The sequence below is a fragment of the Acipenser ruthenus genome, chromosome 9 (genome assembly GCF_902713425.1).
Source record: "Acipenser ruthenus chromosome 9, fAciRut3.2 maternal haplotype, whole genome shotgun sequence".
Classification (NCBI taxonomy): Eukaryota; Metazoa; Chordata; class Actinopteri; order Acipenseriformes; family Acipenseridae; genus Acipenser; species Acipenser ruthenus.
The window spans coordinates 2597243-2622589 of NC_081197.1; the positions used below are offsets into that span (position 1 = coordinate 2597243).

General features: G+C 42.3%; 3 protein-coding genes and 1 long non-coding RNA gene across 8 annotated transcripts in view; 1 reads left to right on the forward strand and 3 right to left on the reverse strand.

The window, feature by feature from the left end:
- Window positions 1-1958: 1958 nt before the first annotated feature.
- On the reverse strand, window positions 1959-4554 carry LOC117406438 (uncharacterized protein C3orf85-like). Of its 2 annotated transcripts, none has more exons than XM_059030715.1 (4): window positions 4375-4554; window positions 3261-3397; window positions 2639-2724; window positions 1959-2261 (listed from the first exon to the last, which is right to left on the reverse strand). In XM_059030715.1, exons 1-4 carry the CDS (start codon window positions 4421-4423, stop codon window positions 2189-2191), a joined length of 345 nt encoding a protein of 114 aa, XP_058886698.1. In that variant the 5' UTR covers window positions 4424-4554; the 3' UTR covers window positions 1959-2188. The 2 variants fall into 2 exon arrangements, with proteins under 2 accessions (XP_058886698.1, XP_058886697.1); XM_059030714.1 differs by having other exon boundaries at window positions 1966-2261; window positions 3261-3400.
- A 54-nt stretch (window positions 4555-4608) lies between these two features.
- LOC131738024 (uncharacterized) lies at window positions 4609-7632 on the forward strand. The gene is made up of 2 exons (XR_009329578.1): window positions 4609-4682; window positions 5752-7632. It is a non-coding gene; the product is annotated as an uncharacterized LOC131738024 (long non-coding RNA).
- Window positions 7633-8512: 880 nt separating this feature from the next.
- Window positions 8513-13921, reverse strand: LOC117968348 (palmitoyl-protein thioesterase ABHD10, mitochondrial-like). The gene is made up of 5 exons (XM_034916010.2): window positions 13712-13921; window positions 11565-11748; window positions 10351-10462; window positions 9908-10045; window positions 8513-9311 (listed from the first exon to the last, which is right to left on the reverse strand). Exons 1-5 carry the CDS (start codon window positions 13812-13814, stop codon window positions 8973-8975), a joined length of 876 nt encoding a protein of 291 aa, XP_034771901.2. The 5' UTR covers window positions 13815-13921; the 3' UTR covers window positions 8513-8972.
- Window positions 13922-14629: 708 nt separating this feature from the next.
- LOC117968351 (pleckstrin homology-like domain family B member 2) overlaps window positions 14630-25347 on the reverse strand; it is a 64437-nt gene continuing 53719 nt past the window's right edge. For all 4 annotated transcript variants that reach the window (XM_059030716.1, XM_059030718.1, XM_059030717.1 and 1 more), the window contains 6 exons: window positions 24280-24487; window positions 20861-20951; window positions 19983-20129; window positions 19517-19736; window positions 17783-17868; window positions 14630-17410 (listed from right to left, as the gene is read on the reverse strand). In XM_059030716.1, the coding sequence (XP_058886699.1) occupies window positions 17270-17410; window positions 17783-17868; window positions 19517-19736; window positions 19983-20129; window positions 20861-20951; window positions 24280-24487 (893 nt within the window). In that variant the 3' untranslated portion in view covers window positions 14630-17269. The remainder of the gene's footprint in view (window positions 17411-17782; window positions 17869-19516; window positions 19737-19982; window positions 20130-20860; window positions 20952-24279; window positions 24488-25347) is intronic.

Sequence of the window (25347 nt, forward strand, 5' to 3'; positions counted from 1 at the left end):
TATCCAAACAAAAAGGCATAACGTTATAAAAATAAAATAAAAAAATCATAATCTGAAGTAAGGCTGGTCATACTCATCTAATAGAAACTGAAAATATAGCAGCAGTAATGAAAGCTACAACCTTTGACCCTGGCTAACTCTCAATTTCAACCCCACCGCGAGCCAATCACTTTGTGGATGGTACTCCTGGGATCATCGCTGAAGGAACGGCTGGAACTCATTCTACATCAGCCCCCTAAATTACATTCCAGTGGCAGGGCCTGAGATTGCAATGCTGTCATCACGGTTCAAAGGTCTTGTCAACTGGGCCAAATTGAGGCAATATTGACACCAGATAAATCAGTAACACCAACGCGGTTCCCGTTTCAGATGATTCCAGCAGCCTGTCCGTCGCCTCTCCGCCTGGTGCTGAGCACCATGCTTGCTGTGTCAGCTCCACCGCTTCTCTGCCTGGTGCTGAGCGCCATGCTTGCTGTGTCAGCTCCACCGCCTCTCCGCCTGGTGCTGAGCATCATGCTTGCTGCGTCAGCTCCACCGCTTCTCTGCCTGGTGCTGGGCACCATGCTTGCTGTGTCAGCTCCACCGCCTCTCCGCCTGGTGCTGAGCATCATGCTTGCTGCGTCAGCTCCACCGCTTCTCTGCCTGGTGCTGAGCGCCATGCTTGCTGTGTCAGCTCCACCGCCTCTCCGCCTGGTGCTGAGCACCATGCTTGCTGCGTCAGCTCCACCGCTTCTCTGCCTGGTGCTGAGCGCCATGCTTGCTGTGTCAGCTCCACCGCCTCTCCGCCTGGTGCTGAGCACCATGCTTGCTGCGTCAGCTCCACCACCTCTCCACCTGGTGCTGGGCACCATGCTTGCTGTGTCCTTTTCAAGACCACAATACGCTGATTCACATGTGATTGACACCTTTCTACCTGCCTGTTTGCCTAAAGCTTGCATACTGATTGTAAACCTTTCAAACCTGAAGCACAAAGTGTGCCATTTAACAAAGACTGCTGGTCGCTATTTGATCCAGCATTTGTTACCACAATGAATGGGCTATACTCTGGATATTGATTGCTTTGTGTTTTAAAAAAAATGTTAAATGTCAAGGCAACAATAACACAAGAGGAATTTGTGTTTGAGATGGAGACAGTGTGTGTGTGTGTGTGTGTGTGCCAAGTTGTTAACCTTGAAATTAAACTTTTCATATTCGACGCTGTAGCTCCCCACACTGAAAAGACTGCTAAACTATATACTGTATGTATATATACATCATATTGAAATACCCAGCCCACAATATAATGGCAGTCAATGGGGACAAGGACTGGGGCTGCAATATAGCAGACTGTACTGACTATAAAGAACTATTGAAATCAATGCAATATCTTGTGCAATATTTACCACCAAGTCCCACTTCCCACCCAGTCAGTTTTGCTTATTGTCACTATTTCTACTCAATCCCTTTGAAGTGTAGTCCAAGGGGCTGACTGCAGTAGGTTATGTGTTAGAGTGCAGTACTGCTTCACTGCCAGCAGATGGCACAAGATGCTACTTGCTCTGCAGGCATGCATGAGTATTTTACAAGGAAACACATTAGGGAACCGTGCAGAATGGAAACCAATATGAAGGAATTGAGGAGGAAGACTCGTTCTATTCATAGCGTAATTAAAACTTAAAGTTCATCAATCCATTCCTCTTTGAAGAAATATCATATTTAGGCTATGGGTTATCAAGCAAATAACAGCTTAGTTATTTAGAAATACTTTAAATCCTTGAACCTATTTTTCACCATCCCCTTCCCTGGACATCCCATTTAAAATGATACAGGACAGGATGGGATGTAAACTTCCTTCTAACAAATATTGGGAGACGCAGGTCTGTTGTAAGAACTGAACCACAAATACAGTGGAAAGATGCTAATGCAGCCAGACATGAACCAGTGAATGGAGACCAACACCCAGGCATCATTTTCCCTTGCAGATTTATTTTCTCCTCACAAGCATATGCAATAGAAATGGTTTGTAGCGTTGTCCAATTCCCTACGAAACACAGCACCAGCGTTCTGTGACTGCATCCTACACCTTGCAATGAATAACCCTGACTGCTTCTCTCTTCTGATTGGCGTTCATGACCTATTGGTTTGGATGTGACAGGCAACTGCTCCTAAAGCGCCAATCCAGTTTGACTCCTCCTGGCTAATCCAGTTTTCACTTCCTCCCCTGTTCTTGAAGATACCGATCAGCCTCCCTCAGCATGTCCATGTATGCCTTATTGTTCTCTCTGTAAAACAACATAATCACAGTGGTAATGTTGCTGAACCAGATATTTACTGAACAGCTGTCTTCAAAGACTCTGATTAACACTAGTCTTGGAATGCCTGATGTTACAATAGGGAAGGGTTCTGAAGGTCCATTGTAAATTTTTTTTTTAAGAATTAGTCCTTTAATACCCCATTGACACTAGTCACTTTTAAGATGGCTTTGAGGCGGTTTAGCTCTTCCTACTCAAGCAGTCTGTATGAGGCTGGGGAAGCTTACTGGTGTTGCACAGGCTTCAGTGCACAATGCTTCACCTATGAGAAGCTTAACTGGTGAATGAAACTGACATTGTATCAGTCTCTAATACAACCTAAAACATTCATATAAAAATAAACGTACCTGGCAATGGAAGGGTCGAACATCAAAGAGCCCATATCCATGTAGTACTGGGCATTGGCTCTCAAAGATGACCAGTATTCATTAGCCTGAAAAGCATTACAGTCGTGTATCATTAGGGTTCATGTCACAAAACACATACATAGAAATCCTATGTATAATAATCATGATTCCTCAGTTTGTGTTCATTGTGTTCATTGCTCATGTCAATAAAATGGGTGGCTTTTAACAAGCTATGGTTAATTGAAACGAGAATAATAATTCTGTACCTATCAGCAGCTCAGCCTCTGTACCAGTGACAGGATGTCATTCAAACAGTAATCTATACTATATGCTAGGCTCTCAAGCCATGACCCGATCCACTTGGGGTTAAGGTTAGGCCAATGTAAATACCCACTAATGGAAGCCAAACCCCTCAGGTTTATACTTGGGATCCCAGCACATCCCCTTAGAGCCCTGGGTCCGGTCCACAAACGCAGACATGAAATGATGCTAAATATACCAAACGCCTCTTGTGTACAATGATGAGAAGCAGTAGTGATGAGTTCAGTTTGCCCGGGTATATGCAGTACAGGATATCATATCTGTGGTGCACCATAGTAGGGGATGCATGTTAATATCATACCTGTTCCCTGATGGTGTATCCCCATTGATTCTGAGAGTGAGTGGGGTCCCAGTATCCATCGTGGGAGTATTGTGCTTGTCTTTTCAGGCGTATAAACTGATTTGCATCCTCCTCTTTCATAAATGGGGCACAGAGAGCTGCTGTTAAAAGAAACCATTCGATCACATGGTCAAGGTAAGAAGATCCCAGGGGTAGATTAAAACAAGAGCAATACTGTGCTGTTTCTAACATGGGTTACATCCCTGTGCTATGGTGCCATAAAAGAACACTCATGGAACACTGAAGCATTCTGTTAATCACACGGAGATGAGAATGAATTGTAATCTTAACTACAACAAGAAAACAGCACAGTAACAATAACGAGAGAGGGGGGGGAGGGAGAGGGGGAGAGAGAGTGGGGGAGGGGGAGGGGGAGAGGGAGATAGAGAGAGAGGGAGGGGGGAGAGACAGAGAGGGAGAGAGAGGGAGAGGGAGTGGGGGAGAGGGAGAAACAGAGAGACAGAGGGGGAGAGGGAGAGAGACAGAGAGAGGGAGACAGAGAGGGAGAAAGATAGAGAGAGGGAGAGAGGGAGAGAGGGAGAGAGGGAGAGAGAGAGAGAGAGAGAGTCATTCTTAGTTGCTTACTTTGCTTCTCACTAGTTTTCTATCAAATTCAAATTGGCTGTATTGGCATGACAATAAAAAAAAATAATAATAATTGTGTGTCCATAGCACATACATGGCATAAACAACTAAAACATATAGACAGAGAAAACGTAGATTTTATTATTATCATCAAACTCTTTCATTTTCTTTTCACAGAAAACGACACATTTCTCTGTCCCAGGGGATGATCTGATCTCTCTATAGGCTGGTCAATTACACTTGATTGCGCCCGCCGTCTACCCTGGTTATCCTGGGATTACTGCTATAACAAAGAGGCTGGTGTGATCCAGGTGGATTCCCTGTTGCTGTAAAATGCTCTAATCATTCCAGCTGTGTCTTATACCGCCACTGCATAGGTTAATTAGATGGACGCCAGGGTTCAATTTCTTATTGCAATGCGTCCTTCATGTAACGGGGGAAGCCTCAAGTTCGGCTCTCACACTCATAAAGACAAGAAGAGGGGTCTTACCACTCAGGAGAACTGATGTCAGAGCAATCGGACTCCACAGCAATGCCATTCTCCTGCAGCAGAACACACAGATGTATTTGTAGTCTTTAGTTTCCCCGTGTGGGTGGGGTGTGCTCGGACTGCGGCCGGCGACGGCACTATTCTTGTTATGTTGGTGATTTGTTTCCCTCGTTATGTACCTCGTTCCCTGCCTGCCCTTTGGACTTGAGGGTGGATGACGGTTTACTGCACCGCGTTGGAAGTGACGGTGCCAGAGAGATTGCAGTTCGTTCTCCAACACATCACTGCGGAAGGTCAAGCCTTGGCAAGTAAATAGAAGTGTCTGACCTTTGAGTGACTGGGAAGCAGCTGTAGCAAACATCATTTTTACGCACCATTAACGCTAATCAAGTGCAGACCATCGGTCCTGAATGAGAAAAGTCTTATGTATTCTATATGCTTAATGAATATATATATATATATATATATATATATATATATATATATATATATATATATATATCGCTATACAATTTACATCAATTTTTTTTCGTTTTTTTTTTCTTTTATTATTATTTTATGACTTTCGTGACACTGTCTGCCGCTACCGTATTTAAGTACCACGTGCTGTGATTCTGTCAAACAGAGTACCAGAGACAGTGTGTTCATCATTAACTTTGACAGTACATTCCACGCAACAAGCTACTTGACGGTTAAGGACATGCAACAGCATAGTGTAAGGTTCAGTCACATGTCACGGTCAAGCTGCAAAAGACTATAAATCAATCCCTTTATGTCGGCGGCCGCTTTTATTTTCGAGAAACTCGAAAATTAGACGCCATAAATTTCACCAGTGAAGGACACACGGTACTTTGTATTGTGTAGAATGAAGTGTATAGCATTGCTCAGTTAAAATATATTTAAGTTAGCGATTACGGGGACTGCGAAAATACTTCTTTTGCAGATTGTCTGCCCTTATAAAAATTAACTGTGGTAAAGACCATGACAAAAGCATTAAGAGCACAGTAAATACACAGTACTGTACAGTCATGGTACAAGCATGGGACACTGCTACATGATGGATTTCACATGCAGGTAACAGTGGCTGTAGATCTGAAAGCAAGCCAGGTGAGAGTCTATACTGGAGCTCGATCAGAACCATACACATAGCTAAAGCACAAGGACAGGAGGAGTGTGAAGCAGCCAGGTGGATGTCACTCAGAGGAAAGTAGAGCCCGGTATAGAGTTCTTATAAGCAAGTGGCTTCTAAACGTTTTAAACAAATATAACTTATTTTCCTCTGCGCTTTTTCTGTGCTTTCAACAATAAAGATTCTATGACATGCAAGTCTGAGAAATGATCAAGAATACCATCAATAAAATTACCTCTCTTTCTCAGATTCTTGTCTGTGGGACTCACCTGAAGCCAGCAGCAGCAGCAGCAGCAGCAACAGCAGTGAGCATCAGTACTGACAGACGGAATCTCACAGCAGGACCTAATATTCAGAAAGAGGGCACCCTTTCAAAAAACTGTTTTGTTAGCTAGTAAAGCCAAGAGGGACACAAGCTGGCAGCAGTGTGTATATTCATGCTTGTCTAACTGCCAGGGTTGGGAGGAAATATCCCATAGCTATGCATTATATATTCTTTGCACTCCCCTCTACAACAAGTATCGCTCCTGATAAGTAAATAGAAAAGCAAGCCCACTGGTCCTCGCTTTCCACTCTTTCAGTGAAGGACCTGGGCCTGAATTAAATCAAAGCTCCTGGACTGGGGGAGTCACAAATGAGGGCCAGTGATTCCAGCACAGAGCAGTTCCAGTCCAGATCTTTATTCCAACCATGTTGTTTTTAATTGGATTAATTAAAGCCCATGTTCTAAAGCTCTTGCACCCTATTCACACTTATATAATTATCAGGACATGGCTGGAACAGAGACCTGGTCTGGCAGTGTCGGTGCTGCGTCCCGCTGCTATAACCAATCATTCATATACTGTGTTTGAGGTGCTCAGTCAGCTACATCAGTTAATAATCCAACTGTAGATGAGCAGCTAGGGTAGCACAAGGACCCGCGTTTCTCGTTTTCCGCTGCAAGTCTCTGAAAGGGTCATTCATTTGAGTCCAGTGTGGATTGAGTGAAAGGAAATGAAATGAAACAGCTCTTTCTATGAACTCGCTGGCAGCGGATGTTCAGGATGTTTATATAGTGGTACACTGTGTAATGTGCAATGTGAGGCTCACGCATAGGGGGGATGTGAATTCGCTTCCACAGGGCGAATATTGTGTTAGATTGTGGTTTCCTGCTTGTTTGTCGTCGTTGTTATTTTGGTTAAGATCATTCATTGGCATTTATAAGTCTTTAGTTACGGATTTCTACGAGCAAGGGCTGTAGCTTTGCAGATGCACTTTGTACAGTATTCATATTGCAATGGCTGTATTAAAACTGTGCGGTTAACTATTGATGCTGATTACCTGGCAATGACCTTGTTAACATACTGTTTTATTGATGTCACTTTTCCAGTTACCTTTGCTCCCTCACCTTATGAAATCACTGTTGTCTCTCTTGTTTTTTGTCATTACAGTATATATAATTGGCTGTGATTTCACTGTTACTGACCATCCCAGGCTATACAATTCAATCATTAAACCTCAAACACTAAATGGCACCCAGGAACGACAGCATGAATGACATTTGGTTTTGCATGTCTGCACACAATGGTAGAAATTAGTTTTATACACCACTACGTTAACTCTGGATTAAAGGTTAGCACCATTGCCTGTACAGCTGTCGATATCAGATTAGGCTGTACCATCAGGAGAATGCCCCATGTATTTAATGGTTTGGTTTCGTCTTTGGATTTTAGACACACTACAGTTCTAAAACAATGTAATAAAGGCAGTGCTTCCCCCTCCATGTTCTCTACACTGTAAAACCCAATGATGAGCAGTTAAATATAAAACTACAGGGAGCAGATTCTAAACCCTTTCTAGCGTTCATTTCAATGGTTTTAAACTGCACTTCAGACGCGCAAATAACTTCCTAAAATAAACATCCATGTGAAAATAGATCAATACTAAAATGTGTTTGTAATCCGTCGCATGCGATTTATGCTGATCTGAATGGAAGAACAGATTGTAAAAGCAACATGTGTGGCAGAAGGTCACGTCTCACCAATCAATAATTACAGATGAGTTGATTCTTCTCAATCGTGTCCCTTCTGTTTCGAGTGCTTCTCTCTGTAAAACGACACAGAAGCCACTATTCACGCGTGTGACGTTTTTATAAAACACTGTCCTCGAAGTATTCAAATTGATTCTGGATACAATGTGTCCCTAGACATAGCGTGTATGCAAATTAAGAATGTATAGCTTCTATTATCCAAACTAACTTGGATCAAATTGTTCGGGTAATCGAATTACGGCTGTGAAATTGTTTAAATGACTTTCCAAATCTAAAGTCCTTCTAAAATAAGGTCTGATACAACTGCTTTAACTTTAATATATAACTTCTAGTACTGCACTGTACTGTAAATACCAGAGACTATACAAACAGGGTGGAAGCACACTGCACAGAATAAAAAACATTACCAGGGATTCGGATAACAAGGGTGTTCAGATCATCGCAGTTCAAGAATCAAGGTTTTCTTGTATAAACATGTTTGGAATTGATTTAAATAACATGAAGGAACAAATACTGAATGTTATTGATACAGACTCCGAATGAGAATGCCCAACAGGGAGATACATTTGCATGACATGGAATAAACGTGCACAGATGCAAAATTATTGCAAACGTTTGCTGCCCTCTTGTGGTAGAGCTGGAATTTCAAGCAGTGTTGCTGGATTCCCAGTAAAATATTGCTTTTTAACATGAACCATTTCTTGAAATGCTTTTTTTGAATATCTTTAGATTTTAACCACAGATAAGGCAGTCAAGTTGGACATCATGGAAAAGCGTATTAAGATTTAGCCAAAGTCACATTAATGGTTTGCTAACACTGAGAATGAATAAAAAGTTAAAACAAATAAATGTGTTAATGTAAATTAAACAGAGCTTAAATGTCTAAGATTCGGGAATGCAATTATCATCATGGCTTTGCAGGCTTAAAAAAGAGTGAATAAAAACTGTGTAGAACATAAAAAGCTTGGGATTGACAAGACTACGGGCAGCATACTGCGTGTTTATTTTTAAGTACACATAAAAGCCATGGCACATATACTCAATGAAGCATTACACTCCAGTCATAAAATAAGCACAGGAACAAGAAAAATAAACTTCTTTTCTTGGTACAAAACAGTAGGAAAAACAACATAACTGAATGAAAACTTGAGGCTTATGTCATCCAAAACAAAACAGCAGCATTATCTTCACGTAACCTTATTTGTGTGCAAACACATCATCAGAAAAAGAGGAAGGACTGTAAAAATGAAGAGTAAAGAAAACAAAAAGTCTCACTTATAAGGCAGAAGGGAATTCAAGGAACGAGAGAGCGTCCGTTTCTCACCGCCAAGTTCCTACACCTTTGGTTTTCCCCTTTATTTTCGGTTGCATACGTTTCAGAAACTGCTCCACAGTGGTGGTGGGGGGCCGAAGCCTGGGTAATCAATGCCACTGAGAGTGCTAGTTTGTGGTCAGCTTGTCTATGAGATCGTCGACGGTGTAGACCAGCAGCTTCAGGTCATCCTTGTCGGACATGCGGTGCTGGCCGTGCTTCCTCAGCGTCACGTCCAGGTCCGGGCTCAGGATGCGGTCGGCCACCTGGATGGAGACGTGCCAGGGCACATCGTCATCCTTCATGCCATGGATGAGCCTGACCGGGCAGGTGACAGGGATGGGACTGTGCAGCACGCAGTGGTTCTCTGCCTCCTTGATAAAGTCATAGCTAATGCTGTAAAACCCTTCTTCGTTGTATTTGGATGGAATTTTCCATACCCCCTTCTCTTCTATTTCTTTTTTTGCCTACGTAAAGAAAAAAAAAATACATGCGCAGTTAAGGGCTGCCTGGTGTAGCACTGCACTTGCACAAAGCATCCATCTTTAGAGAGTTACAGCTGAATACATCTTTTCACTGGGTTAAAGCACTTGAGAAAACTGTATGTATAACCTGTGAATGCTGCTCCACTGAGCTGGGCCCATAATCTGCTATATAGAACAAACGAATGTAGTAAAACCTGTAGTACACAATCTAAAGGGACCAGGGGTGTTTGGATAGCAAATGAAGCTGTTGGTACAACATTTCCAAACCAGAAACAGCCTAAAGAGTTGCAACACCTTTACTTGTAATATACCAGATACAGTACTGCACTGTACTATAAATACTAGGAGACTGAGGGCTGGTTCGTGCATTTTCTATGATAAGGCAGAAGAGCACAGCACACAAGGCAGGTTAACAAGGGGCTGTAATAGAGGTGTTTGCACAATCAAAGATGTACTGTACTTGTAAGAACATGTTAAATAAATAGATAGTAAAGCTAGTATTGGTATCTCGACAATATTACCCTTGTCCTGGGATGAAATGTATTACAGAAGTGCAGTTGGTTTGCCAGGTGCTTTACCTCTATAGGAAGGGATTTAAAAACCGAGACAAAATGATCCGCTGCCGTGGAAACGCCCACCAGAGCTGCTGTCCTGTCTGGCCGAGCTATTGCAACAAGCAGCATCAACCAGCCTCCCATGCTGGACCCCACTAGGATCTTAAACACAGAGAGAGGGAGATGCTGGGTTACTGCACATTACAGCATTATAATTACCAGGCAGAAGATCTGGGTTCAGATCCTAAGGTCTGTATGATGAACATGCTTTCAGAGCAGTAAAGAGTTAACAGACTCCTTCTCTTCTCCCAAGCCGGTCATGAAGATTCACTAAGTGAGATGAGATCATTATGGAAACTAAAGCAGTCTGCATTGTTTTGTTTTGTAAATCGACAGGTGTACAATGCATCATGTTAAAAAGGCTTCTTAAAAAATGAAGAATGAGGGCTGCAGCATTTCCAGCTAACCTGCGGTCCTTCTGTGAGCTCATCAATCACTGTCAGAACATCCTTCTTCCATTTCCCTATTGTGCACGTCTCTGCTTCACCTTCTGAAGTACCGCACCCTGTATAATCAAACCTGAGCAACAAGACAAGAGCAGAACATTAGAAAACGCACTGGACATTTTCTTTAACCTGACTGGTCAATGTGAGGTCCTTAACCTCTGGTAAAGGACCTTGAGTGTTATCTTTCAAACTAGGTTTAATCTTTGATCAAAATCAATCCTCTGGAAAATACGTAAATACAGCAGTCATGTATCTTACATTTTTTTTTGCTTGACACAAGCCTTGTTTTCTGTCAATGTAGACTAAGTCTGCTTCCTCGCTGTGGTATATGTTCAATCTAGTTATTTAAATTTAGTACAGCAAATACATTTACAAATAAAAACATATCCATTTTCGAATAGCAATAGAACCCTCATAAAAGGGCTTTACCTTCGGTTCAGGCATTCAAAGACACGAGGCGGGCCTTACCTTGCATGTTAAACAAACTGTTCCTCCCCTCCAGCTGCATGAACAACCCCTATTAGTAAACTCACAGACCCAGGTGTGACATGATTCGCATGGGACTAAAAACCAGGTGTCCCCAGAGCAGGTCAAAAGCAGTCCAGCACCCTCCCAGAATCTTTTTTTTATTAAGGAAAATTGGTAAATTCAAAATGAAATGTGATGTTGTGGTCAGAGAAGGAGCTTTGTGCATGATCTGTAAACAATGAACCTGGTGTGAATAACTCATTTCGTTGTACCTTCTTTTCCAAACGCTAGAATGACCATTTCGTCCTTTGAGCAGTATGTATTTCCATACATATCTTCAAATGCACCATTAAAAGAATTTATTTTTTAAGAGTCGACAATTATGTTTTGTATTTCCGCCCGTCCCCAATTTGGTTATGCTCAAGAGTAGCGGTTTACTGAGCTGTAGAATCTCAGGACAGAGTGTACCAATTTTAATATTATATTATGGTTTACTGTGAAGGCTGGCATTGCTTTGAGGCGGTGATTTTTAGTCCTGTGCGAATCAGGCTTCAGATACTTAGTTCTATCCAATATTAAGGACATTGAGTCAGTGTAGTCTCATAAACAAATGGTGTCTACATTATAATGCCTGCCTTGAAATCTTAGCACTGAACCAAAAGCAGAATTTATGAAGGACATAACTGCTTCATGGTAACAAGCCATACCTTACATATGAATGGCCTAGAGACTTGCAAAACTCCTCCAGTGCCACTGCTTTCTGTCCGTTCATGTTTGAAGCAAACCCAGGCAGGAAGATCACTCCCGGGCTCTTTCCTTTGATGTTCTGGTAGGCTAGCTTAGGGAGGTCCGGTCGACTTAAAAACTGCACAGAAGACTTCTGTCTGAAGCCTGAAAAAACAAAAAAAACACACAAGTTTATTTCTGAAGCATAATAAACACACATATTTGAAGTAAGGTATATTATCTGTTTTTTAGAAGTAACTTTTGTCCGTAAAGGATTAAAACAGCCCCTTCATCTGATACACTGTACAGTAGTGAGTTTAAAGGGGTTCTGTTTCATTATGTTAAGGCATCAGTTAGCTGCTTCTGGAGGTCACACCTGGGGGTCGCCCCTTTTTTGTTGCCTAATTCAGTCTCTTTCTGATGGACAGTATTAAGTAAACAACCTGGTTTTAATCTGGTTCATACAGAACCTGTTTATTTCAGCAACCCTCTGTGCTTCAGACTGTTTCACACCCTGCACAATAACAAACTGATTCAAACTCAATATTCCAATTACTATGACAATTCTGCAGACTCCACTATTTCTGATTGTTTTGGTTGCATTGGTTTAGACCTGTGGTCTCCAAGCTGTCGCTCTCACGAGTCTAGTCCACCCCTGCCCTGGTCCTTCACTGTTAACTGAATGGTCCTAGCGTCAATTCATTTAGGATCTCCTGCCTGTAGAAAAGCCCTGGATCTTTAGCCCTTTAACACAGGCTGCTCTCCTGGCTTGCATAGGTTTTATTATATGGCACAGACACTGCAATACACCGAATCATCGAAAAAAAATGGATGTTTCAGTTACAGAGTCCATTTCAGAAATATGAACGGACAGGTTTGTGACCTGGTGCTCTGCTGTACAGTATTATTTTACAGCTCCTGATTATGGCAGAAAAAAAACTAAATAAGAACACAGCCAGTAAGACGCATTACGAATGAACCCCGACGCACATGCAGTACAGGGAATGCACAGAGCATGGGAACCGCCTGTAATGTTCTCCTCACACTTTGTTGTGAAAACGTACTGTCCCTCAGATAGCTGACTGATGTGTTACACAAATAGAATCCCTGACCAGCTGACCAGCATCTCCAGATACAGCAGCAGCCAGCTATAGTCATGTATCACACGCATCTACAGGACTTCAACAGAGAGCTCTTTTTACATGCTGCACTGGCAGGTCCTTCCCTATCAAAACAGTCTCAAAACAGACTGACACTATATTGGCATTCTTCTGGGTGCACAAATTCTAAAAATGTAAAGCCTCTGGATCCAGAGAAGAGTCTGTTGGTGTCATAAGAGTACCCTGCCTTGTGAGACGAGGGATGTTACTTTCATGTATTTTCGATGTACTAATTACTGAATGCAACCCACTTACTTCAGCTCTTTCAAGGCTGTGGTACCTATAAGAACCTGGAGGTCAGATTTACATACCTACCCCCCTTTCACATAAGCATTCATTGAGAGGTTCTGCAGCAGCTGCTATCAGTGATAGTGATAGTATCACAATCCATACTGACAGGGCTCCTCACCACTGCACACATTCCAATGCACAAATGGCAAACTGACTGCCACCTCTGAAAGTATAACCTGGCTGAATGCATGTCTTTCAAGTCCACATGCAGGGCTGTGCCCAGGCTGTGAATCAATTATTTCCAAAATCATAACACATCAAGTAATTAAATATAGTGATTACAACACAATTATAAACTTCCCGTAAAAACCTGATAAACATTTATTTTCAATAAACAAAAGTTGCTGAAGTTGATCTAGTCCTTTTATTCCCATGTAAACTTGGTTTTGATGTCCAAATACAGAGCCTGCCACTCCCACTGAAAACACTGTAGCAGACTGGTACTAGTGTTAGCATGGCTTTATGAAAGTCAACTCATAACTATCTAAACGAGACGCACTCACACGTTTTAAAGTCAATTAAGCTGTTAATTAAACAGGATTTACTGCACTGCACAAGTTGTGTCTGTAGTGTAACGGTATTTGAAACCAGGCCGTGGTACCCAGCTCAAGCTGTCATTTTGTTTGTTGTCTGTATTTGTTTCAGCGCCGCGCCCCGTCTTCAATAACGCTTCTGACCTGTGTGTCTGTGGAGCGGCTGCGTGGTTCTGTAGGCAGTAGTTCCTCCATGGCTAGCCCGGACAACTCCTCTGCTCCAACTTCTCAGCACCAGCGCCGCCATGGCCAACGGGAAACTCTCGCGAGAGTGAGATCGCTGTAGTCGCGGCTCCAGACTCTAGAAGCGGGCGTGACGCAAGCAGGGGGGAGACACGAGTAGGATACAATATTGCGTAATACTGTTGCTGTGCAGACCTTCTGTAACCTAATATGGGTTCATACACAGTATGAATGTAGCCCATCAATTTCCCTCAGTGGGAACAGTCTTTGATATGGAAATGGTTTATCTCAGGGAACACTCAACCCCACAAACCCTCGCAGTGTAGCAATACCAATAGGGGTGTGATACAGAAGCGGGTAAAGTGTGTGACTTGGTGTTGAGCAGTGGCATGTTCAATCTACGCAAACTTGATCATATTTAAATATATACAGAACACCGTACAGGGGGCTGTACGATACAAGCAGATATCCACTCCGCTTTGCACAAACGGCCGGTCTGATCTTAAACGGGTGCTGAATCAGCTTGTATCTTACACAGTGCGCAGTACTGCAGTATATATGTTTATGGTATATATAATTAAAAAAAGTAAAAGCGTAATTTCCCTATGATAGAAACCAACTGATACAAATACACTTCAGATGACTGTATCACATGTTTTCAGACTTTATTTTCGCTCCAGTGAAGTCCATTTACATCCTACCACAATATTGGAATATTGTTGTGCCAATTGGAAGCCATATACAGACACACAAACACTGAACTAAGTGCAGTTCCACACATATCCAACAGAGGGAGTCAAGTATTAAGTCACCTCATGGCATTCTGTTCGGTAATCCAAGTATTTGTGACATGGGACAAAAACAAAACAGACACACGACTAGGACAAACTCATTCTTGGATTTATTAAAATGTATGGAAAAAATAGAGGAAGCATGCATAAAATAAGCACAAATATAAATACTGAGCATATGCAATAAAAACTGTAAAATACATGAATATGCAATAGTGTGTTTTTGGAAGTGGGGTTTCAGAAATTCAAAATGTATACAATTCACCAAGACATCTTTGGTACAGTCAGTCACTTACTAGTGTTACACTTAAGTTTGCGGTCAGGTTTGCAAAATAAAATAAAAATTCAAGCGAGAAAGAACTCAGCAGTGGTGAAATGACACCAGCAGGGTATTTGATTCTTGCACAGTATTGAGAGCTCTGTAGCCCCAGGACTGCACAATATCCATACAACTGGGTGCAAAGAAAGGATGTCTTTCTGGTGGGTGTTCTGGTAGTAAAGGGCTTTATCATAGAGTGTTGAATGTTGCTCATCCAGTTTAGCCAGCCCAATCGAAATCTTAATAGGACACTGTACTTGCTCCCATTTGCCCCTCCTGTGGTCCGGCAGCTTTGTCTTCTGAATTTCATTCCCCCGGTGAACCACGACAATTCAGACCCCCAGACACAGCAAGTCTTACATTTAGAGAAAGGGTAATAACCAATGGAAACCATGTACAGTGCACTGTAATCTGTTCCACACAGTATGGCATGGGCCAGGCTAGATGGCTGCAGCACTACTTCTGCAATACTGGCAGGACTCAATTAAAAGCACAGTTGATACTTTTGCTGCCAGTAACAATCTTTTTTTACATATGCAATTTGCCCAGTTGCACTTAGTAGTGTACTTTATATGTACATGTGTGTATTTGCAGATAGTGAGTGGCAGTGCTGGGGGCACCTGCTTTTACCCATCAGTAACCCCAGAACATACCCTCAGGTGAAGTTTCACTGGAAGACATCATGTGCTAGACTGAGTAGCAGCTACCCCGGACTCTTGCAGTGTCGGGATAGACAGAAATGGTATTGCTTATTTAAGGACTCGCTTTAGCACAGTGGTGCCCCCTTGTGGACCTTTCACTTAATTCCAACAAGGTCTAATTGATTCATTGTACCTCCTAACAATCAAAGGCTTGGCTGGAACACGGCTCTGGACAGTTCAATGAATTAAGGATTGAACAAGGTCCTAGAAGAACCACACGTACATACCACTGGCTTAGAGAACGGGAAAAAATAACAAACATAAAAACACACACTCAGTTCAATTAGAGGAGTTACTGGTTGTCATTACAGCGACACAAGCAGAAACGTGACAGGCCCACAGAGCAATGCATGTATAAGAAAGCTGACCACACAATCGTTTCATATGGTAAGCTGCTTTAAACAATGTAGGTTAACATTTTATATTGTTTGATATTACAGTCTATACTCGGATATCCATCACGCCCCCCATTGTAGCTCATTGGGTGATGAGAACGACAGATGTCTGAATGCATGCACTGTGCACTGTGCTGGTGTCCATTCCTAGACATTATGACACATAACAGCGTGTCACAGATCATGGGAGTATAGACTATATGCAGCTTTTTAATGAATGTATATTTTATTATATAAACCTTAATTACATTTTTTAAAATGTCTTAGCTAGCACACACAATATGCTTAACAAAAGATTAACAATACTGCTAATGTAAAAAAAATATATATATATAGTCTAGTATATTAGGATAGAGCGGATTACTAGTTCTGGACTTGCCTGAAGTCGCAACAGCTGCTGTGTGAATCTAAAACATTCCTATGAATGAATGAATGCATGAATAGTTGACATGGAAACTGAATGCACAGTATCTGTGTTTGAATTGCTATAGCACCCAATACAACCTGTAGTGAAAGCATTGTCACTCTTGAGTGAAGTACCTATAATACACAGACAGGTCTGGACACACTCCAAGCACCCATTGGTAGAAAACAAGCAAGCCTGTCGAATACACTGTGCTCTGTTTTAATGACTGGAAACAGCGGCAGAGCTGCAGGCTGCGGCTCTTTAACTGTGTACTAATGCAGCGAGGGAGCTTCATGGACCTGCTTATTAAAATGACTACAATAAAAACAATGACATGAGGTTTAGAACAAATGTCAGGGCGGCGCTATTAAGATCCTCCACTGTCTAGATCATTAAAATAGACCACAGTGTTTTTTTTTTCCCCCTCGAACAAGTTGCCAGTTTATATTAAAATGAATATAAAAATCTTTGGTAACCCCCCCCCCAATAAAATCTTTAACGGTTGTATTACAAAAGGCACTTTTGGTTCAGCACTTTTTTTTCCCCCTGTTCCTGAGCAATAGTCTAAAATTAATACTTAATATCAGAATAAGGCAGTGTGACAAGATGCAGATCAGTAAACCAATATTTCAATATATAAAAAAAAGGAAAGATATATCGGATTTATTTGTGTTTTGTTTGGTTCCTCTTGCATATTATCATACCGGTATTCATATTTCGATTTCTTCTATTCCTGCTGACATGCTAACCAGTCCACACCATGTGCCACACACTGCACACAGACCACAGCCCATCAGCACACAGGGCAGGGCACTGGCCACGTACAGGTAGTGTTTGTCTCGAGCGATCTCGACAGTGCAGTCCTGTGTAGATATGACCTGCAGTCTCACAAGCAGGCTCTGTACAATCACAGCATGAACTGTGTGTAGCCCTCGGCTCCCGTCACGATCACATCCATCCAGATGCGCATGGCCTCGGGAGAGGGGGCCACCATGTAGTACACCCGGTCGTGGGTCTTCACACTGAACGTGAGCGACGGGTTCGGGCTCTGAAAGAGGAACAGCATCGTGTATCATTTGTTTCATTTTGCTGTATCATTGTAAAGCCATGCTGTCTTCCAGTACTATTACAGACTATGAAATGCCATACTATTACAGCACTATGGTAGTGCTATGATGTGCTACAGTACAACTACACATTACTATGAAGTACTATAAAACACCCCCCCTCCAATGTGTCCAGGTTTGACCTTCACAGTGAACTCTCCTGTTTGTCTGTTATCTCACCTCTATTTTGATATACTCTACAAAGCCCTGTTTCTTTTTTTTCACAGAACCAGAGAACACCCCTAGAATGTGTCAGCCACTTATTTTCCATGCGGAGTCCGAGATAACCACGGGTAGGAGGCTATTCGCATTACCTTGTGCGCGTTCTTCAAATGGTCATAATAGACTTCTTCGATGGCTTGGAAATACAGGACTCCTTTCAACTTGGCTTCATGCTTATCTGCAATTTAAAACAACAAAAACACTCAAAATGAAAGCTGTACATTTCTTTTGAATTCCTGCATATCTTCCAATCAAGTGTTCAATAGTCCTGGCTTGACATTATTACCAGGAATAGCTTCACTCGCTATATAAATCTGGCACATACAAAGATGGTCTCGGAATGACAGTAAGTTATAGCTGCTACGGATATCAGTTTAATTCACTCAATAGGCAAAATCTGCAATGTTATTCAGGTTACTAAATCTTAGAATATATATGTATTTTTTTCACATTATAATAAATGTTTGTTACTAGATTTTTCTTGTCCAAATGTTTGCAGATCAAGTGCTGTGCGTGCATTTGGAGGCTGTGTGGTCCAGTGGTTAAAGAAAAGGGCTTGTAACCAGGAGGTCCCCGGTTCAAATCCCACCTCAGCCACTGACTCATTGTGTGACCCTGAGCAAGTCACTTAACCTCCTTGTGCTCCGTCTTTCGGGTGAGACGTAATTGTGACTCTGCAGCTGATGCATAATTCACACACCCTAGTCTCTGTAAGTCGCCTTGGATAGAGGCGTCTGCTAAATAAACAAATAATAATAATAATAATAATAATAATAATAATAATAATAATAATTTGGAGCCACATGGTGGCGCAGGTCAGCTGTTTTCTTTTTAAATTCAGAGTAGCCTGTAAATCAGATTTACCCATTGAAGCCGACACTTACAACCTGAGATGGTTTAACCCTTTGCGGTCCATTGTCGGACTGGGTCCGACATTGCAATTATTCCTCGCAGGTCCTTTGTCGGACTGGGTCCGACATCATTATAGCAACACAATAAACGGATGTTTAGTCGTTTTTTCTCCGGAAAAAGCCGAGAAAACCATTCAATTGCCGAGTGGGAGCGACAGGCGCAGAGACAAGTCGAAAAAATAAAAAAAGGCGTATCTCATGAATAGTCATACATGGTATCAGATAACGGGGCGGTCATAGTAAACAAGCTGGCTGAGTGCGTCAGCGCACAGAGACTATCATGGACATTTGCAGAGCTTTTTTCAGATGTTATAGTAATAAAATAATGACTTGGATCGCATTATTGAGGAGTTTGGTGATAAAACGAGTGATCCGGAGATCGATCGGTATGTACGACAATAATAATAATAATAATAATAATAATAAATTTATTTCTTACATAGGTGAACGCTATAGCAAACGAAAGGGTGGGGCGGGGCTGGAGATGCCTAGCGAGTGCTTTGTTGATATGCAGGGCCATTTAAACCTGTTTGACTGTGAAAAAAAATACTTTTAAACAGCGCGTATAAAATTAACTGCGCGTGTGAAAATTAATTGGACCTGGCGTGCCTGACGCGCAGTTAATAAATGGACTGCAAAGGGTTAAATCTAAATGCTGACGCTAGAGTAAAAGAATGACACAATGCTTTACTTGCAATCAGACATTGGAGGATTTGAGATGAAGCCACTACATTTTATATATCATTTTAAATTGTCATATTAAATTAAAATATGTTCATTTTAAAAGAGTTAACTTTGAACAGTAATGGAAGGTTGTGTATATTTTGCATTAGAATAATACATGCTTAACCCCCACCCATTTTATAGACCACGTTGCTTCCAATCCCAGAATACAAACTCCTCAAGACCGGTCACCTGCATAATAGGACAGCGTCCTCCTGTTCCTGTCAAAGACGAACCAGCGCTTCTTCCATGTCTTGATCTTCCCCCCCATCTTCACGAGAAAGCCTCTGCAGGTCTTCTCTGTGATGCACAGGTGGTAGCAGGTCTCCGTGTTGTGACCCGCAGAGTCTATGTGGCTCCGCAGATTAAAATCATCCTTCCGGACCGGAAGATAGCGGGTCAGCGGCCGGGCCTGAAGGGAAGAGGACCAGGACACCGTTAAACACACAAGCTCGGATCACGTCTTGCAAGCCGCTGAGCAGCACACTGGAGCTCTTCCAGGTTTCCCTCTGGTTTGTGCGTCTGATTTTAAAATGTTCCTCTAGCGATGAATGACTCAAAGCATGACCGAAACCTACTGAAACAGGGAGTGTAGTTTTCCATACTCCAGGTTAGTCTGCGGCTGCACTGAAATCACGGTCTGGTGGTCTCGCCCTACCTGTGCCCTTTGCTTTTCCCTCATTTTCACTTCCTTCTCAATCAGCTTCTGCCTGCGACTGGTCTCCTCCTGCAGCCTCTTCTCCAGCTCCTCTCTCCGACGCTTCTCCTCCTCCAGCGCCTGCTTCTTCGCTTCCATCTCCCGCTCCTGCAGGACGATAGACAGAGTGAAAGAACAGCACACGCATCAAGCAATGCGGAGGAGACCTGCGACTAACACTGGAGGAAACGTTTGCGCCGATTACTCTAAATGGAATACAAAACTGCCGATGTGTAAAAAGCTGTAATGTGTCTGCGCTCCTGCTGTATGTAAAGCACAGTCAGCCTGTCTGTGAAACATTACCTCTGTTCCTAGTCAGTTTCCAAGCATACAAATCAAGCTTCTTGTGAGATTATACAACACTTTCCATAGGAATGGGGAGGTAAATCTCCCTTTTCATGATCAAATATAACACAATGGGCTTTATAATGCTCACCTATGCTTTAACTATGGGAAGCTTTTTTTTTCTTTTTTTTTTTTTAAAAAGGGACATGACCTTGACCTTTACAACCTCAAGTCACACTGTTAATGTCAGCGGGACTCGTTTTGCTCTGTATTGTTGTTTCATTCAAGCCATCGGCCAAATAAAATGAAAGCCAATAAACAGTTTCCACTGAGTATACAGGAACATGCACCAAATGTCTTAATGCTAAAGCAAGCACAATGCAATGGAAAAGAGAGAGGGGGGGGGGGTTAGAGGAGAGCGAGAGAGCGAGAGACAGAGCACGAGCGAGCGAGCGAGAGAGAGAGATAGATAGAGAGAGAGGGGGGGGGGTTAGAGGAGAGAGAGAGAGAGATTGGAAGCGGTTTGTTTTGCGAGTCTTAGAGAGGATTCCTACCCTGGTCTCAAGCAGACATGCCCTTTCTGCATTGGCCTCCTTTAACAGACGTTCCATCTCCTCAATCTTGGCGATGTTGGAAGTACTGGCACTACACATGTTGGGAGAGAGGCACAGCAATGACTCACAGTGAAGATGCCAGAACACTAGAACTCTCCTGCAAAAAGCTAGCATTCTCCTTTTAAACCGACTGCTGCATTTCAACACACAATAGCTTTCTGAAATCACAAGCATTAAAAGCCAGTGCATTGATCGGGACTTCAAAGCGGTTTTACAAAGGGCCTTTCTAGGTGCCAGAAGGAAACAATAAGTTTTGTATGCTCTGAAGTATTCGGAAACCAAACTCCTGGCTTCAAGGAACGTCAGTCAAGGACACCTGCTTCTTATTTAATCATCAAAAGACACACCTGGAAAACACTTTGAGGGGTGGAATATATATGCACACACACACGGTTTATATTTTATATTTCCCATAGCTATTTACAGCAAAGAACAAACGTGTCTCCCACATTTTGCACATGTGTGATGTAGTGAGATACCATCACTCTGAAATGACAGTAACCCATAATACTACTTTTTTCCAGTTCAGACCATTCCCCATGTGCATGGAAAACTTCAGTCAGTTCAGGTTGATGGTTATAGTAATGTATGGCAATACAGTGCACTCTGCTTTATATGGACACAGTTAATGCTTAATCACTCGTTATTAAAAAGGACTGCATCTTTTTGGACATTTTGAGCCCACTATACACCAGACATGATGAGCAATGCAAAAAGGTATAGAACCTATACTTTTGAGAAGTATCTTTCACACCACAGGCCATGTGAAAAATAGGATTCAATCCTCTTCTGCAATTTTGTCGTGTGACATCTAGGGAATCGAGCAATCAGGGAACAGCTTCAATGCACGGTGTCCAGCAGGCTGAAGCAGTACCCACAGTGACGGAGAAAAAGAGAACACTTGCCATGGAAAAATACCCGCCGCTTAATGACAAAGATAAATTGCAATTACGAAGAGAGAGAGAGATTTCAAAGATAATGTATGGGAGTCCATTTCGAAGGCACTGGATATGCCTGGTATGTCCGTGTCGCTTCAGGTGTGTACGGTCACTTCGCTGTGGAAGTACCTTGTTACCGGATGAAAGGTCTGGTGTGCAGCAGCCTTTACACATCGCGTTAGTGGGTGCATTTCTGCATGTATTCTCTGTGAATGCTCTCGCACGGGAAGCAGAGCATCTTCATGATGTGGATTAAAAAGCTCAGTCCCAAGCCAGCCACATACTGCGTCCTGTATTTCCCCAAAAGTGTGACGCATCTGCAAAACTAGTGAAGGTGTGCAGCAGTTTCAGGTAGTTTTCCCCGGCTTGGAAGGACACACAAGAGGCACCAGAATCTGAATAAATCGGAGGTGCGGGGGTTAAGTAAGGCTGGCGCTTGTGACACGCTGCTTCCCAGTCATTTGCTACATCACTGCTGTAATTGAACAGGAAACTGAGAGCCAGACCCACCTAATCACAGAGAGATAAGCATCCTCACAGCCTAAACACTGCATTCTTCACAGTCCCTTCCAATTTAGCCTGGCCATAATGACTATGGAGAGTTTAACCATGAGGCTACAAATGCAACTAAATACTATCCACTCTTTAAAAAAAAAAAAAAAAAATGAGGCTTTATAGTTGAGTTTTTCTCAAAACATACTATTGTAGTTTAACAAAATAAATTGAATTTGCGAACTTGAAGGAACACTGACAAATTAATTTTAGAAATGGTTTATTTTCATTAAAAAAGGTTATTTTATATCCGCAGATAAAAATGCCCCTTATAAAACTCAACGAAAAAAAAAAAAGCAGCCATTTACCTACAGAACAGGTCTTGCATTAAAAACAGCCCTTGCTTCCTACTCTGTACAGCAGAATAGGCTGCAGTCCGCTATCACAGTCAATACATCCAGCATTATTAACTCCAAAACATCGAATACGTGCAGATTGATAACATGCTGCCCCTAGGTTCTGCCTAGTTAGTTAATAACTCCTGCAGAGCCCAGAACATGAGAAGAGCCACAGGCAGCAGTAATCTGTAAGAGATACCAACAAACACAGGACTTTAATTTTAGAAACCAGAAAATTTGACGCAACATTCCCAACACCAAGCAGCCCACCGGCAGCCTCCAGCAGCCCTGTGTGCTGTAGCGTTGTGAAGCTGAGAGAGCGCAGGTTCAGATAGTTACCCCAACATGCTCAGAGGAGGTGCACCTGCAAGCCAGGACCGCTCCGAGACACAGCTCTTCATTGGGGCTTCAGGAGGTGGCTCCGGCTTGCTGATTTATCCGCAGGCACGGATACGCATTCCCAAGTTTTCACCCGGTCAAAAGGCACCATTCATTCATCCACAGATGTTCGGAAACGATCGCAGACAGCAAAAGTTAAAAGATCACTAGGACAGAATTCTGTGGAATCATTACAGCAGCAAAAGGCGAAAGTCAATTCCCCTCGAGTTGAAAAACAAGAGGCGCTTCCTTGAGGACTAATTGGGTCTGCTGTAACGCGACTCCTGCGAGCCCTGTGGTTTGGTAACTCTATATAAAGACATCCTGAGAGGAGGCTGCGTTAACTCTGCAGAGTAACAGCAGGAGAGGCTCCCGCAGGGATCCCTGCACTGCAATTGTAATTTCATTTGTTGTGTACCGTTAGCATTTACCACAAGCAGTTTCAAGAACGCAAAGCAGTTCAGTGGATTGTAATAGTACAAGGAAGTATAATGAAGGGGTGTAATGGTGTACCGAATCAAAAGGAAACTGGACTTCGAACTCTACAGCACAATTTAAATACTACACCCCTTTAAGGTCCAACCAGATTCTTTGAATCTTTGCAGTATCTGACTGGTCAATGCTCTCTAAACTCAAAACACACACTTCTTTGCAACGCTATGGGAATAAGCATGGGCCCTCATAGCTGCACTTTAGAGATGTGTGCGAGAACAGCTGAACCTCGTCTTCACTAGCGATAGGCCAATGGCCACATGGTGCCCTGACAAGGTTGTGTAATCAACTAGCCGGTGACAAAACCGAGCAGCTCAGGTGGCCAACTGGACACCAAGCAGCATGGCTTGTATTTGTGCAAAAGAGTAAGTCCTCTCCCCACATGTCTGAAGGTGGTCAAAATATTCCTGGTTAGGAATAAATAAAAATCCTACGACAGTACGGAATTATAACTTTAAAGCTGGTTTCAGAGGCTTTTGAACCAAAAAAATGATGAATTGCTGCAACAGTAACTTTTACCGGTCCGGTTCAGATGTAAATGACCCAACATGGATTAAAGCGCCTGTGTACTGCGGCACCACTGGACTGGGAGAGTAATACAGCACACCATTTCAAATCCCTACAGACTTGGAGAACCGCTCTTTGAATCCGGGACGCTTACCTGGAGATATTGTCGGGGGAGCAAGCGGATATGCTGGTCTCCATACTGTCCGAGCTGTCCAGGCTCAGAGTGTCGAATGCACGGTCCTTGTATCCGTCGTCAGCGTAGTGGAACGAATCCAAATACACATTACTCTCAGATGCTGCTCTGCTATAAAACTCAGGAGATCTCTGTCTTTGTTCTTCACTCATATGGTCGTGATTATGCCCTAATAGGGGGAGGAAAAAAAAAAAAAGTCAGTTACGCTGTTTTTGAAATACTCAGGTATGAAATACGTAGTATCATAGTAAAACCACATGTGGTGCAAAGTATACAAAAAAAAAATGTAATGAGGCTGCTGGAATTCCAGACCGACTGGATCCAGACGTTCTAATAAAACAGGCTTATAATAAAACATTACTTTATGACTGGCTGTAAAAACAATCAATCAGTGAAAATGGAAAAAGACTTTTCCATTTTAATGATTCCAAAAGTACATCACCCCTATCCAGAGTTACACTGTAGAACTGTACAGATTAGGATCGCAATTAACATGTCACTTCCGGTAACTTAATCTAAACTTCATTTTATTAGGTCATTATTAACTAAAAAAAACAGAAATTTATAATCTGCATTTCATTATTGCAGTATTTAACCCCCTGTCTATTTACAAAACTGTTTAAGGAATGTTTGGTTAAGGATGTTTTTTTTATTATTATTATTTAAAATCAAGTTTACCTGTCATGAAACCTTTTTAGAGAGAGTTACAAGTTTATTCTGAGATTTCAAAGAACAGTTTAACATACAGTAAGGAAAACGTAAACACACACACACACACACACACACACACACACAAAAAACAAACCATTTCCTAGGGCACGTATTCTGGACATTGAAGGCATGTAGTTTCTTGTTTCTCATGTTCCAGTTAGGTTCTCCTAAATAGTAACTCATACATGATATCGCTTACGTGTATTATATACAGGGTATCTAATGACAGAGTACCTTTATTTTAATTTTGTACAGGCAGTAACTCTACCAGAAAGAAGGCACTGAATGTTCCCTTCAGTTTGGAGTCGGTGAGTCTGT

What these genes read in the sequence shown, in the direction of transcription:
- LOC117406438 (XM_059030714.1), bottom strand. Translation starts at nt 4,423, where the DNA reads ATGGCATTGCTGTGGAGTCCGATTGCTCTGACATCAGTTCTCCTGAGT. An exon ending in GATACACCATCAGGGAACAG is followed by an intron (nt 2,725 to 3,260) that starts GTATGATATTAA and finishes AATGCTTTTCAG; the next exon opens with GCTAATGAATACTGGTCATC. An exon ending in TTCGACCCTTCCATTGCCAG is followed by an intron (nt 2,262 to 2,638) that starts GTACGTTTATTT and finishes GTTGTTTTACAG; the next exon opens with AGAGAACAATAAGGCATACA.
- LOC117968348 (XM_034916010.2), bottom strand. Translation starts at nt 13,814, where the DNA reads ATGGCGGCGCTGGTGCTGAGAAGTTGGAGCAGAGGAGTTGTCCGGGCT. An exon ending in CTAGGCCATTCATATGTAAG is followed by an intron (nt 10,463 to 11,564) that starts GTATGGCTTGTT and finishes CTTGTTGCTCAG; the next exon opens with GTTTGATTATACAGGGTGCG. An exon ending in TTAAATCCCTTCCTATAGAG is followed by an intron (nt 9,312 to 9,907) that starts GTAAAGCACCTG and finishes TTCTTTACGTAG; the next exon opens with GCAAAAAAAGAAATAGAAGA.